Below are 13166 nucleotides of genomic sequence, written 5' to 3'. Positions count from 1 at the left end.
CACTGGTACTGAATGAACATTGGGAGAGGGGGCTGTTAAAGCAAGATCACATACATATATTTTTTTTAAAAAAAGGTCAAGGTAAACATTCCTCCTGTCCAGTCATGTTGGACTCTAGAGGGTGAGGCTCATTACAATTTCCTAACTGAGGGAATCAGCATTGTCCAAAGATGTCTCGGTGGTCATGTGGCCAGCATGAGGCATGCATGGAACGCTTTTACCTTCCCACCAAGGTGGTACCTATTTACCTACTCGTATTTGCATCCTTTTGAACTGCTAGGTGGGCAGAGCTGGAGCCAGTAACAGGAGCTCACCCAGGCATGCAGCGCTTGGATCTCGAACCCAGGCTGTCAGCTTACCATCTGACAAGCTCTGCATCTTTAACCCCTGAACCATCGAGCTCCTTTTTTAAAAAAATATAGAAATTTAAAAATATAGAAATAAAAAAATGCATATCACAAAAACAATGATGACATAGTGTAGTATAATAAATAAAACAAGTAAGTAAAACATAATAAATGAATAATTTAATAATAAAAGCATTTTTGCTAATTTTAGTAACCAATCGAAACATAAAAAAGGTAAAGTTTTCATGTCCCACTCCAGGGGGCCGGTGCTCATCTCCCTTCCTTAGCCAAGGGAGCCAGTGTTGTCCGAAGACGTTTCTGTGGTCATGTGGCTGGCATGGCTATACGCCAAAGGCACCCAGAACCCAGTTACTTTCCCACTGAAATAGTACCTATTTATCTACTCACATTTTCATGCTTTCAAACTGCTAGATGGGCAGGTGGAAATCTAAAATCTAAACATAAACATTGGAAAAGGCAAATAAGGAAAAGCACTCCAAACTGCTATCTGGTGTCATTGCAAATGTCCCTATTTTATGCATTCTAAATACTGAAACATGACATAAAGATCATATTTCTTATTCCAAGGAAGTGTTTTATGTTCTTTGAAGATTTTCAGGATAGGGGTAGGGTTCCTAAATGTTTAAAAGATTCTTTAAAATTTCAAGAATGTGGGGGAGGGGGGAAATAAAAATACAGGAAATTTTCAGGTACAGATAAAACAGGAGAACGGAAGTTGCAGCCAGTTTGAAAGTCCAGCGAATGGCGCTCCTACCAGGTTCTTTTAGGAAGTGACCCCAGAAAATCTCTTTTAAGAAGTGGTTCCCCCTGCTGCACCCTCCCCCTGCCTCGACATAGACACACCCAGACACATGGAGTGAGCATCTTTGGGGATTTTATTGGCTGTTGCTGACTACATGTAAAACATAAAAAAATAAAAATCCAATTGGTTTTGCAATTGTATTCATCAATTGCAAAACCAAATCATTTAATAATTGTATTGATTTCCTGTGCCCTTAACAGCTTCATCTCATTTAGACTTCCCTAAGTAAGATATTTTTAAAAATGTCTACAAGATCAGGGTTATCAGTCCCCATAAACTGATTTCCAATTCTTAGCTAGTGCTTCAGAAACATTTTGAGAATAAAAATTAAGCAGTGATTTATGAGGGTAGTCATCAACTTACAACCATAATTGAGCCCAAAATTTCTGTTGCTAAGTGAAATAGGTTTAAAGTGAATCACTACAGTTGTTAAGTTAGTAACTGGATTGTTAAGTGAATCTGGCTTCCCCATTGACACTGCTTGTCAGAAGGTTGCAAAAGTGGATCACATGATCCTGGGACACTGCAGCCATCATAAATATGAGTCAGTTGCCAAGTGTCTGAATTTTGATAATGTGACCTTGGTGATACTGCAACTGTCGTAAGTGCGAAAAATGGTCCTAAAGTCACTTTTTTCTGTGCTATTGTACCTTCAAACAGTCACTAAACGTAACTTCTTGTTGTAAGTTGAGGATTACTTGTAATATGATATTATGTATAAAAAACTACACTTATTCTCCACAGAGCACAATGTTTAGAACAGTTACAAAATTCACATTTACAAAAATGTCAAATTCTTTTGTAAGAGTTGGGCAAAGCTAAAAGTGTTTAATATTCACATTAGCTCCCTGTGACTTTTGCTAAGGTTTAATCTACCTTCTGTGCCCAGAACCTGGACAATATACCGGTCAGTTGCTGTGATTGTTCTTGGGTCACTTTCCCCAGGATGGCATTGTCACTGTCATTTCTAGCAAAACTGCTGTGCTTGAACGTCTTTGCGGTCCGTAGGGCAATGTGACACAGCGTGCTTCTGCTCTGCACCTGTGAACCTTCCAAACGGACATTCCTGGGGATTCCTTGAAGGGAGAACTGGTCTCCTCGGGTGCTGTGGGTTGACAAGCCAGCCAGTGGAGGCTCGGGGTGTCCGGCCTGGGGAAAGGAAGCTCATACAGTACAGCTGCTGCTCTCCTATTATCAAAAGCGGACAAACTCAGACAAGAGCAGTGGAAGTCTGGATGGCTGAGTGTCACGCAACAGAAAACCAAGCCTGGAGACAGCCGGTCTATCTGTCTGGGGTCGTAATCTGAGCCTTTTCCTACTCTCTCAGGTGGTTGCTATAGTCATGGATATTTTCACTGATGTGGACCTCTTGAGTGAGGTACTGGATGCAGCTGCACGCAGAGTTCCTGTGTATATCCTGCTTGACGAGATGCACGCCCAGCTCTTCCTGGACATGGCTGCCAAATGCAGAGTGAACCTCAACTTTGTGGAAGTGAGCACAAAAATGGGTCCGGAGGGATTTGGAGAGGGCAGGACAGATGCCATCTGAGGGAGCAGACCTCAGTTGGTGGGTTCAAGTGAGAGAGCCCCACTGGAAGCAGATCTGCAAAGCCAAAGGAGAAGCTTCTTTGATGGGGACAAGGGAGCCTTGTTAATTTTTGTCTGAAATGGCATAGGTTCTCTTGCTTAAGCAAAAAGTTGGATTGGAAGACCTCCAAGGTCCCTTCCAACGCTTCTGTTATTCTGTTAATTTCTTCCTTTTGCCCAATGGCTTGCTGCAGTAGCCAGTAAGCATCAACTCTCAGTGGCTGATTTTGTACAACATAGGCCAGCCAGAGGCCAGCTAATGAAATGTTAATCTAGCATACTGTCAGCATTAACATAGCTCTATCTATATTGTGTGTTCACTATGTTGTGTGAACCCAGAACATTGGATCGAGTAAATCATGATTTGATAAAAGTAGGAAAGTGTGTTTTGAGAACACAAGGCAACATCTTATCTGTTAAGAACTCTTTCACATAAAGTGAAACAACATGATAAATTTCTGCTAGCCATTGTTGGTTTCCAGCTGAGAGGACTGACATGACAGGCTCTCGGGAACAGTCAGGAGTCTTTTTTTCACCCTCCAACACCACTCACCCCAACTGATCCTGTTCAGGTCGAAGGTGAAAGCCACTCAAGCGTCTTGAGCAGGACGGAAACTGTCAGAATGGATGCTCGAAGGGCCAAGAGGGGAACCGATGCTAGACTGGAAGCTTGATGTCAGATGGAGTGAGAAGGTCCTCAGGAGTCTGCTGATCAGCTGCTTTCTTCCTTTGCAGTTCTTACGCGTGCGGACAGTTTCTGGCCCCACCTACTATTGCCGCACAGGGATGTCGTTCAAGGGTCACGTGAAGGAGAAGTTCTTGCTTGTGGACTGCATGGTGGTGTTGAGTGGCAGCTACAGGTGAGTAGGGAGGGGGTGGGTGGGCGGGTCGTCTGCACACCAGCTCATCGTGGGCATCCTATCGAGAACCTAGAGGATAGGACCAATTTCTCAAAAGAGAAATTGTTGAGAAAGTAAGTCTTGATCATGGAACCTGGGTCCCACTAGGACATCAGATCAATAAAGTGCCAACTGGCCTGCTGTCCAGTTGGCAATCGACCCTAGAGCCGCATGAGCAATGGAAACCAAGAGAGAGAGATCTGCCTGGAGGTGTTCAGGGCGTGGCAGGGTTAAGTGTGATGGGCTGCAGCTCATGGCAAATATTCATTTTTCCTCCTCCTCCTTTTGCAGCTTCATGTGGTCATTTGAGAAGATCCACCGGAGCATCGCTCATATCTTCCAGGGTGAGCTTGTAGCCAGCTTTGACGAGGAATTCCGCATTCTTTTTGCCCAGTCAGACCCGCTGGTTCCTCCTTCCAACATTTTAGTGAGGACAGAGGCTCCGATGGGGCCCTACAGCATGGCCCCCTTTGGCAACAATATGCCCTTCTTTCCAAAGAAGCCTCACCTGCTTCTCCCCCGAGAGGACAACCTTTTCTCACCTTTTATGGACCGGATTGACCCAGATAGGTATTTCTTGTCTTCTTTTAGAAGAGACGACATGCTGCGTCACACTTTAGAGGGTTCGGCCATGCGAATGTACTCCAAAAAAATGGAAATGGAGAACTGCCAGGCAGACCCTGTCCGGGGCTACCTCCGTTCCAAGCAGCTGGAAATGGACTCATTTAAAAGGCACAGCTTCGCTGAAGGCACCTTTGAGAACTTTCAGTCCACAAAGCAGTTTTCTAAGCAGTTGTACATGAACAATTTGGATGAATTTAAAATTCAGTCCAGTCATTTTCAAAAAGATCAGTTTTATCAATATCAGTTTGAACATCCCCATGGGGCTAACAGGACCCAGGGGCTTTTTGAAAGAATCCGAGGAGGCAGACTAGGATTCAATGAACCAGAAGATTATGCAGATGGATTTAGGTCTCCAGAACTGGAATCCAATTTCCCCCAAGATGGGTATCCGTTGCGGCTGGATTATGTGCCATCCAATTCTTCTAAAGAAGTGCGACACGGCTCTGATCACCTGAATCCAGGAGGGAATGGTCTCCTTGGTCTTCCATCTCTAAGAAGGCAAAACATGGGGCAGAAGTTTATGTGCCAGACATCTCCCACACAGAAGCAGAGCATGGAACAGAGGCTTTTTCTGCACGACCAAGGCCAAGACATAGAGCAAGACAAGAAGGTTCAGGAGAACAGGGCAGGGTTGCGCAACTGGAGAATTTCCTCCTACCTTAGCGGGTATCAGTCTGATCCGGGAGAGGAAGGTCTTCTGATGCCCGTAGAGTCAGAGATGCATAATGAGGTACTTAGTCCTCCAGAACTCCTTACTAGGTATCCCAGCGATCTCCTCCCCACTTTCAAACCTCCGCTTCCACTTCCAAATGCCAAAGATATTTCTGGAACTGAGAGATTGCCAGAAGAAACCTCAGTGGTGAAGCAGGATCCCTTCAGGAGCAGGATAAATCCCTTGATCCAGAGGAGTTCACGACTTAGATCTTCTCTTATTTTTAGTGCTGCCAAATTAGACCAGCCAAATTCATCCACTGAGAAAGTCCAAATGGTACAAAAAGAGCAGACCTCCGCCGAAATGACCAAGGACACTGAAACCATTAAAGCCAGCACTGTCTCTAAAGTGGCCGAGCTGCTGGAAAAGTACAAGTCAGTGGGGAAAGACTCACAAAGCACCACCCTCAGTCACACCAAAGCTATGTCTGCATTTCTCCAGGAAGAATCCCAGAATGCAGAAAAAAAGTGCACCAAGTCGGTGCAGTACAAGATTCTGGAGAGCCGGGTGCTGGACTCCAAAGACTCCTTCAGCCCTTATAAGCTGCACCCGGAATCGGAGGAGCAATTTGGAGGGTCTGCCTCAGCGACCGACATGCTTAGCAAAGACCCCATGGTCCACGGGAGCAATAAAACAGATAAGCTTGCTTCTCGATTCTATCCAATAGACCAATCCAATCTTCCAGAGAAGGAGAGCCTAATATTTTTGGGAGAAACTCAGAAACGTGCCATAGCAGACAGGAAGGAAAGTGTCTCTTTCAAAGGAGGAAATGGATCTGAAACTGAAGACCACAATCCAGCACAAGGCCCGGTCAGCACCATTTCCTCCAAAGCCCAGGGCTCTGACAGCTCTCTCAGTAAACCTGACGAAGAAAGTTGCAAGCAGGAACAGAGTCCAAGAGAGTTTTTTAGGAAGGGGTCTCTCAAGCTAAAGCAGTTGCTAAATCCCAAAGCTGAGAAAAAAATAGACGAAGAAACAGGCCTGGAGAGCTGGAAGACAGATAAATTGAGCGCAGGAGCCCTCAAGCGAATGTCCAGGAGCGATTCTCAGGAGATTATAGAAGAAGAGAAATCTCCCAAACTGACTGCACCGGTGCCTGTCCTCAGGGCAAACCCAGGGCCTCAATCTCGACTGCCCTCCTCCACGGCCAATGTTCTCTACAGCAGCAACCTCCGAGACGACACAAAGGTCATTCTGGAGCAAATTTCAGCCAACAGCCAGAAGAACCGGGCAGAGCTGGGCAGGCAGCTTCCAGCGGCTAGCAATCCTGAGCTGTCCAGGTCTGCCACAAGTTTGGACCGTAAAGGGGATGAGAGGAACACAGGGATCAGCAGATCAGAAAGCTTTGGGAGCCATAAGCGGGGCCTGCAGAGGGAGCCTTCAGAGGATCGGGATTCTCTTCTGAAGAGGATGGAGAGCATGAGGAAGGAGAAGCGTGTCTACAGCCGCTTTGAAGTTTTCTGCAAGAAGGAGGAGCAAGGCGAGGAGGAATGCGAGACAGACGCCAAAGACAAGAAGATGGGGAAGTTCATGCCAAAACTCTTGGGGTCCTTCAAAACCAAAAAATGACTTGAGGAGGCTGCTGGGACGGCCCTGCCTGTGACCAAGGTTCGTGGCAGGCCTTCCTCTGCAGACCTTCCATTTCCAAGCCCATTCTAGCAACAGGATAGCTGGGCTGGGGCTGGGGGAGAGGGGAAGGTGGGGCATCAAGCAGGATTAAATGACCATTCGGGGGGACTAAGAGGCCAGCATCCCACTAACGATTAACTTTCTTTGGAAGGGCTGGAGATTAGTCCCACGCCTAGGAACTCCCTCCAGGTAGGGGAGAAAAACACACCAACATGAACAAAGAGGGGGCAGTTAGCAACACAGTTGCTTTTTGAGCAAGTTCATTTGAGACTCCCATTCTTAGGGGCCCAGCTCAGGACAACCATCCTGGGCCACTGCCTCTGATTTTTTGCTCCTGCAGTAGCCCTTCTTTCAGGACCCACCATTTCACTGGGCATTTTCTTTGTGAGGACAGTCCATTTGCGGTGGGGGTGGGGAGAGAGAGGCAGGACTAAGGAATCCACAAGGGGAAGTGAAGTCAACACAGAAAAACATAGAAGTCATCTGGTCCAATTCATTAGAACAGTGCTTCCCAAACTTGGGTAAATTATCCCAAATTGGGTAAAAGTGGTTTTTCTTTGGGTAACGGCACACAACCCCATTACCCAACCGCAACAGAGTTTTTAAATTGACTTAAAGTAGTTTTCCTGCATTGGGTAAAAAGGACTTTCTGATAGGTGGTTCTGAGTAATGAAGGAAAAAGTTTGGGAAGCCTTGTAGGAGAATCTTTTTGCTAGATGACCATCTTGCTGGAAGACCTCCAGTAAAGCAGAATTTGCCTCAGAGGTCAGCCTGACCTCCTCCTGGCCGCTGTCCTTATTCTTTGAACATGCTAGTTCTGTCTTCTGAGAGCCCTTCAGATATGGGAAGACAGCTGTTGTATCTGTCGTGTCCCACTCCTCCGCTGACGGCTGGGTCAGGGAAATCCGAATCAGGCGTGCCTCTGCAGCTCTGCCAAAGTCCTAGCAAAGTCCTCAGGGCAGGCAGGAGACCAGAAAGTGACTTCAGCAAGATATGTTTAGACTTTGCCTGACTCAGAGAATGCCAGAAAGCAGGTCCTTTATATAGGCCATGGGGTGTGGCTCCATGACTCAGCACTTATCCAGGCCTGCCCCTCCCTTCCTTCTGTTGCCTCCGTCTATCAAGTCTTCTGACGCGAGGGTCACTCCAGTCTGCAGCTGTTGGCAATTGACCTCCCTCAGGCTCACATGCTGTGGAGGAGGGGGAGGGGTCTAGTTGCTCCGTTTGCCTGGGCATGGAGCCAGAGCTGGGGGCTGGAGATACTTCCTCCTCTTCAGCCTGTCTGGGCATGGAGCCAGGGCTGGGGCCGGGAGGCATACTAGGACATTCCTCCGTGTTCGGAAGCAGATAAGAAGGCCCCGGCTGTGGTGAGATCGGACGAGACACAACAGTATCTCCCTGCTGCAGATTAACCATATCCATCTCTCCTGCCATCTCTCCTAGAGCTCTGGCAGCCTTTTGAATGACGCAGGCCTGGGTAGGATAAAGGTCTCCAAGTGGGGATTGACTAGGGCAGGGTAGAATGGGATGTTTATTTCTTTGGATTTGTACTTTTATGTTGCTGTAAAAGCACCCAGGATAGCATTTGCCTGCAGCTACTCATGTATGGTTGATGAGAACACGAAGATCCCCTTCACATGTACTACTATCAAGTCATGCTTACCCCATCCTAGAATAGTGCCTTACACGTTTCCCACTGAGATGCAGAATTTAGCAATTCTCCCATTCTAAACTGTTCATTTCAGCTCAGTGTTCAGACTGCTCTAGACCTTTTCAAATCTTCTTTCTTGTCAGGTACTCTCCAAGTTTTCTACCCACACAATTCCCTCCTCCAAGACCTTGATAAAATGAGCTCTGTGCCTTGCTCCCACAACTCCCCCTCCTGGAGTGTTAGGGCTGGATGAAACTACTGTAAAATGGATTCACTGTTGGCTGAATGAATGTACCCAAAAAAGTGCTTTCTAATGGCTGCTCTTCAGCTTGGAAGGAAGTCTTGAGTGAAGAGTGTCTAGAAACACTCTTAAGAATTTGTTGAGATGTCTATAAGGTTCCCTTCATCGTCTAAGCTAGTAACTCTATCCAGGATTATAGTCAGGGATAATTTCTTTGTGAGACCCCCTCTGCTGGCTGTTCTTAACTGTTGTATTTCTTTCTCAAGTGCTCACAAATAGTTTGTTTGAAGACAATGCCCAGAAGAGGCCAAATGTACAGGTCAGTGATTTCTCAGGTCCTTCTCCTACCCTTTTTGAAGGTGGTATTTAATAATAGAATAACAGTTGGAAGAGATCTTGGAAGTACCCCCTTACCAAACAGGAGAACCTATACCATTCTATCCAATCTCTTTTTAAAAACCTCCAGTGATGGAGCATCCACAACTTCCAGAGAGAAGCTGTTCCACTGAGTAATTGTTCTCTGACAGGAAATTTTTCCTTAAGATTTGATCTTCTCCAGTCTTCTGCAACCTCACTGGTCTTCAGAAGTTCTCAGAGATTACCAAGAAGATTCTGCAATCATCCTCAACACCCAAGAATGTAATCCATGTGGCTCTGCAACATTCAAAATAACCTAATTCTCTCTTGTTCTCATCTGTTGGGGTTAGGGTTAGGCAATCAGAACCATTTGTGGGTAGGCCCAAGTGGATATTATATTGTTGATTATCTATTATTACAAGAATCCTGCCAGGCTGTCTGTCTTCCATTGGGAAACTGCAGGTGTTTCCCGAACAGACTCTAAACTGGATTGTCTCTTTATTCCCTGAGAAAGAGGGCGGAATCCACCCCTTCAGCTGATGGTTCCGCCACATTTGTCCCGAGATGCAGTTTCCTCATAACCATAGTGTTATTTTTATTCTGGGGGAAGATGCAAAATAAGATGGTGCCTTTGCACCATCAGCCTTAATCAGTTTCTTCTTACAAGGGGCCTACAATCTTTATTTTTTGGCACATTTATTGTTCCTCTTTCCATATTCTGTATGCATCTCTTTTTCTCTTCTGCATTTGAAATAACTCCTGTATCCTTGCTGGCTTCCTCAGATTTCCCCCCATTTTTCTTTGGTTGGGTTATTTTTGACAGTCCGTTACAGAATTTCTTAGAATTCTTCTCATCCTTCTTGGATTGTTTGCTCCTTCAGGATTTCAAGTGATTGGATCTCACCTATCTTCCCTTGGAATTTGGATAATTCATTCCAAAAATTTCTCTTTTCAGTTCCCCTTCCAGATATTACAGACTCAAAGATAACGTTATAACTTTGCCTAAAGTTTCAGTTATCTTCACTTCTTTCCTTTGGATGAGGGTTAGGGCTAGGACCATTCTGATGAATGAAGCTCTCAGCAAAACAGGGCAAAAGTTTATTCGGGATTTGATTTGGCAAATTCCCCACTGATATCAGGGTAATTGAAATTCCCACTATTACTGACAGTCATAGAATTGGGAGTTGGAAGGGACACCCCACCTTTCCAGTCACCTTCCCTATGATGCCCTTTTGTGTACCTGATAACCTGGTTTTTTTCCTCCTCCTCCTCCTCCTCCTCCTCCTCCTCCTCCTCGTGTTTAGTCACCCTCCTCTGAATGTCTTCTAACCTCTCCATGTTCTGGGTATTTTGGTCTGTAATCATTTGCCCTTATGATATGGTCTCACCAGTATGGAGCAGAGGGCATTTATATGGCTGGCTCTTGATTTTCACAATTCTGCCTTTTCTTCTTGCACCACAATTCTCAGCAAGGGTTGAAGGTGGGGAAGGGGGGGACACCTAGTTGTGTTCCGAGCTCTTTCCCGTTTTGCTCCCAGAAACTCATCCTCTGAGTGAGAACCAGCCTAGACCGAGCCACCATCCACAGTTCAAAGGGTTCCAGCTTAGATGGCGCTTCTCAGGGGAAATGAAAGGGCTGCTGCCCTGAGATAGAAGGTGATAGATTAATTCTTGCCCATCTCAGTACAACAGGAGTTCTACTGAATAGGTGAAGGATGTCGCCTAGGACAGAGAAAGCATCTTGAAGCTTCTGCAGACAGGCAGCACCTCTGAGGTTCGAAGAAAGAATTGCAATGCACTCTGAGACAGGATGGGAGGACCTGCTCACATTCGACATGGAGGGGGCTGCTGCAACATCCCTCTCCACCCTCCTATGTGGTGCATGAGAAGATGGTTCCCAGGTTTCTTTCCTGGGGGAGGGGAGCTACACGTCTTATTCCCAGTGAGCTCTGGTACAGACGAGAGCGCACTGCGTGCTTTCTCCTCAGGTTAAGGGCTAGGCTGAAATGAACAGAGAGCCCTGTAAAGAAATGTTAAAGAACATTTCTTATATTTTGTTGACTTGCTTGCCCTTGCTAGGCTGGAAGGAATATTTTAGGAATATTGCAATCCATGCATTGCAAGTGGGTGGCTGCCATTTGAAATGCATGGGCTTGCTGGTTATGGCAGAAAGAGTGAGTTGGCCAGAATTGGGCCTCATGTGCCTAGTCTTGGCACATGATTAGGAATATCTGAGGGTCCCCCAAAAGGGATGGAAAAACTCCTGGAAGTGGTCACAAAGGACATTAGCTGGCAGTTTAGTGAGACCATGAAAATCTTAAATATGGAGTCCTTTATTCATTTTCACCTTTGTCCATTCCTTTGTGACTTAGCATCTAGTTTTTAAGTGTGTGGTTCAATATATGTTCCCAACCAGAAGTCTGGTTAATTCAGTCTCCAAATGAGGCATGTCATGTGAACACCATCCTGACCTTCCCAAAATACCTCCCTTGATGGGAAGCAATCTAAATTATTGCTGTTTCTTCCTGTCCACCCCTCCCTCACCCCCCCCCTCCCAACTAGTCTGGTGAATGGTATACTAACCTTTGTTGCTCCACTTCAATACTAGGTCAAAGAAGGTACGACAAATTCATTGAGGATCTCAACCCATTGAGAACTTCAACCTATCCAGATGCTGTACTACCTCTGTGAGCAAAACCACTTGCCCCCAGAGCCAGCCATTGAAGGCCAAGCTCTAAATCTTCCTGGAAAAGCTGTTCAGCAGTGGAATCACTTGCCTAGATTTCTCTCTTCCTGGAGGCTTTCCAATGGGGTTGGTTGGCCACCTCTCTGGAATGATTTGGAGGGCTTCCTAAGGTGTCTCCCAATGCAGGCATTCTGTGACCCTTTGTCGGACTTTCCAAAAATATCAGTTGGCTTTCATGGGACAGGATGCCAGACCTTCAGTGCAACCTATTTCAGGGCTCCTTGGGTAGTTTCAGCAGTCTAGTGCTGATTATTGGGATTCTTCGGGTAACAAGACTAAATTACCATTTTGTAAGTACTTTATAAGTGCTGAGATAAAGTGAGGGGTTTCATCCAAGGGGCCGAAACCCAGAGACAAGTTACCCAAAGACTTCCTTTGCTCAGGCCATCGTTTCAAATGCCAGCCTTCTTCCTCCTGATCATGTATCACCCTGATAAAACATTCCACTACTTTGAAATCTGCTTTCAATTGGAAAGTTCTTAAATCTTGGAAAAAGGAGCGGCAGAATTGTTCTAAGATGTATTTGGGAAGAAAAGATAGTTTGTTGGGCTTGAAGCAATGGGGGGGGGGGACAAATGGGTTTATCAGTTGCCTAGAGGGCTGATAATTCTGCTTAAAGCAGTTATAAATTCTGTGACCGGAATAAACTATGCAAATGTACATATATTTCTGGTAATTGCTTCTTAATTGTCAAGTATATGACATTTTCTTTTGCATGGATAGAGTTTCAAGTTTTAAGTATGAGGAAAACAAAGGATGCAGTGGGTGGAGCCAGACAACAGGGAAGCAGTGGTGAATTACTGGATTTTTGGACAGTGGGATCTATAAAATTCATTAAGATTATTTTAAACTTCAAATTGCTTTTGCCTGTTTCCTACCTCAAAATTCTAAAAAGCCATCGCTGCCTTTGGATGAGACTCAAGTTGGTATGATTTTGTTTCCTGGTTTGCGTTGTTAAGGCATAAAGGTGAGGCTGCTTCATCAGCACCAACCAGGGTACCACGTGTGCCACTGAGCAAGCTCCAGCCTCAGATAACATGTATATTCCTGGTCAACTAAGAAAAGTCTACGCGTGTCCCTACACAGAGCACAGCATACCTTGTGGCTAAGGGCCAGCAGAACCACAGGACTGGAAGCGGGCTTGGGCTTCCATGACAGAAGCACCCCAGCTCTACTTCCCAAGCTAGGCATGGTAAGCTACCTCGGTTTGTTAACAGGTGTTGGGTGGGCTAGCTTTAAGCCAGTTTAGAATATGTGCCCCCGATGGGCATATTCTAAGGATACGCACATTACTGATTCCACTTTCAGCACAATATCTCTTTAACACAACTCTCAATTCCAGCATAATGTGCCCAGAGATGGTTGCCCTTGGACCATAATGTTTTTTCCGTGGGGCAGAAGAGACCTCTCCAACGCTAACCTGGAGCAAGTAGAAATGTGTCTATTGACTTTCCCTTCTAGGGAGGGTCAGAGTAGTTAGTCTTGGAGAACATTTGCATGGAAGTTAATTACCTAACCTCCCCAGACTTCATCCATCCATTTACACACAT

The 13166-nt window shown here is 45.7% G+C and overlaps 1 protein-coding gene across 7 annotated transcripts in view; it reads left to right on the top strand.

The window, feature by feature from the left end:
• The window catches only part of FAM83H (family with sequence similarity 83 member H), a 30073-nt gene extending 17353 nt beyond the window's left edge, over positions 1–12720 (top strand). For 2 of the 7 annotated variants that reach the window (XM_058178645.1, XM_058178646.1), the window contains exons 3-5: positions 2498–2662; positions 3493–3617; positions 3948–12282. In XM_058178645.1, coding sequence (XP_058034628.1) covers positions 2498–2662; positions 3493–3617; positions 3948–6561 — 2904 coding nt within the window. In that variant the 3' untranslated portion in view covers positions 6562–12282. Of the gene's footprint in view, positions 1–2497; positions 2663–3492; positions 3618–3947; positions 12283–12702 lie in introns of those variants that run through there. The other 5 variants (XR_009154651.1, XR_009154650.1, XM_058178649.1 and 2 more) reach the window with 5 other exon arrangements.
• Positions 12721–13166: the final 446 nt, after the last annotated feature.

This window comes from Ahaetulla prasina, chromosome 3, assembly GCF_028640845.1.
Source record: "Ahaetulla prasina isolate Xishuangbanna chromosome 3, ASM2864084v1, whole genome shotgun sequence".
Classification (NCBI taxonomy): Eukaryota; Metazoa; Chordata; class Lepidosauria; order Squamata; family Colubridae; genus Ahaetulla; species Ahaetulla prasina.
This window is presented reverse-complemented; position numbering and strand designations above follow the sequence as displayed.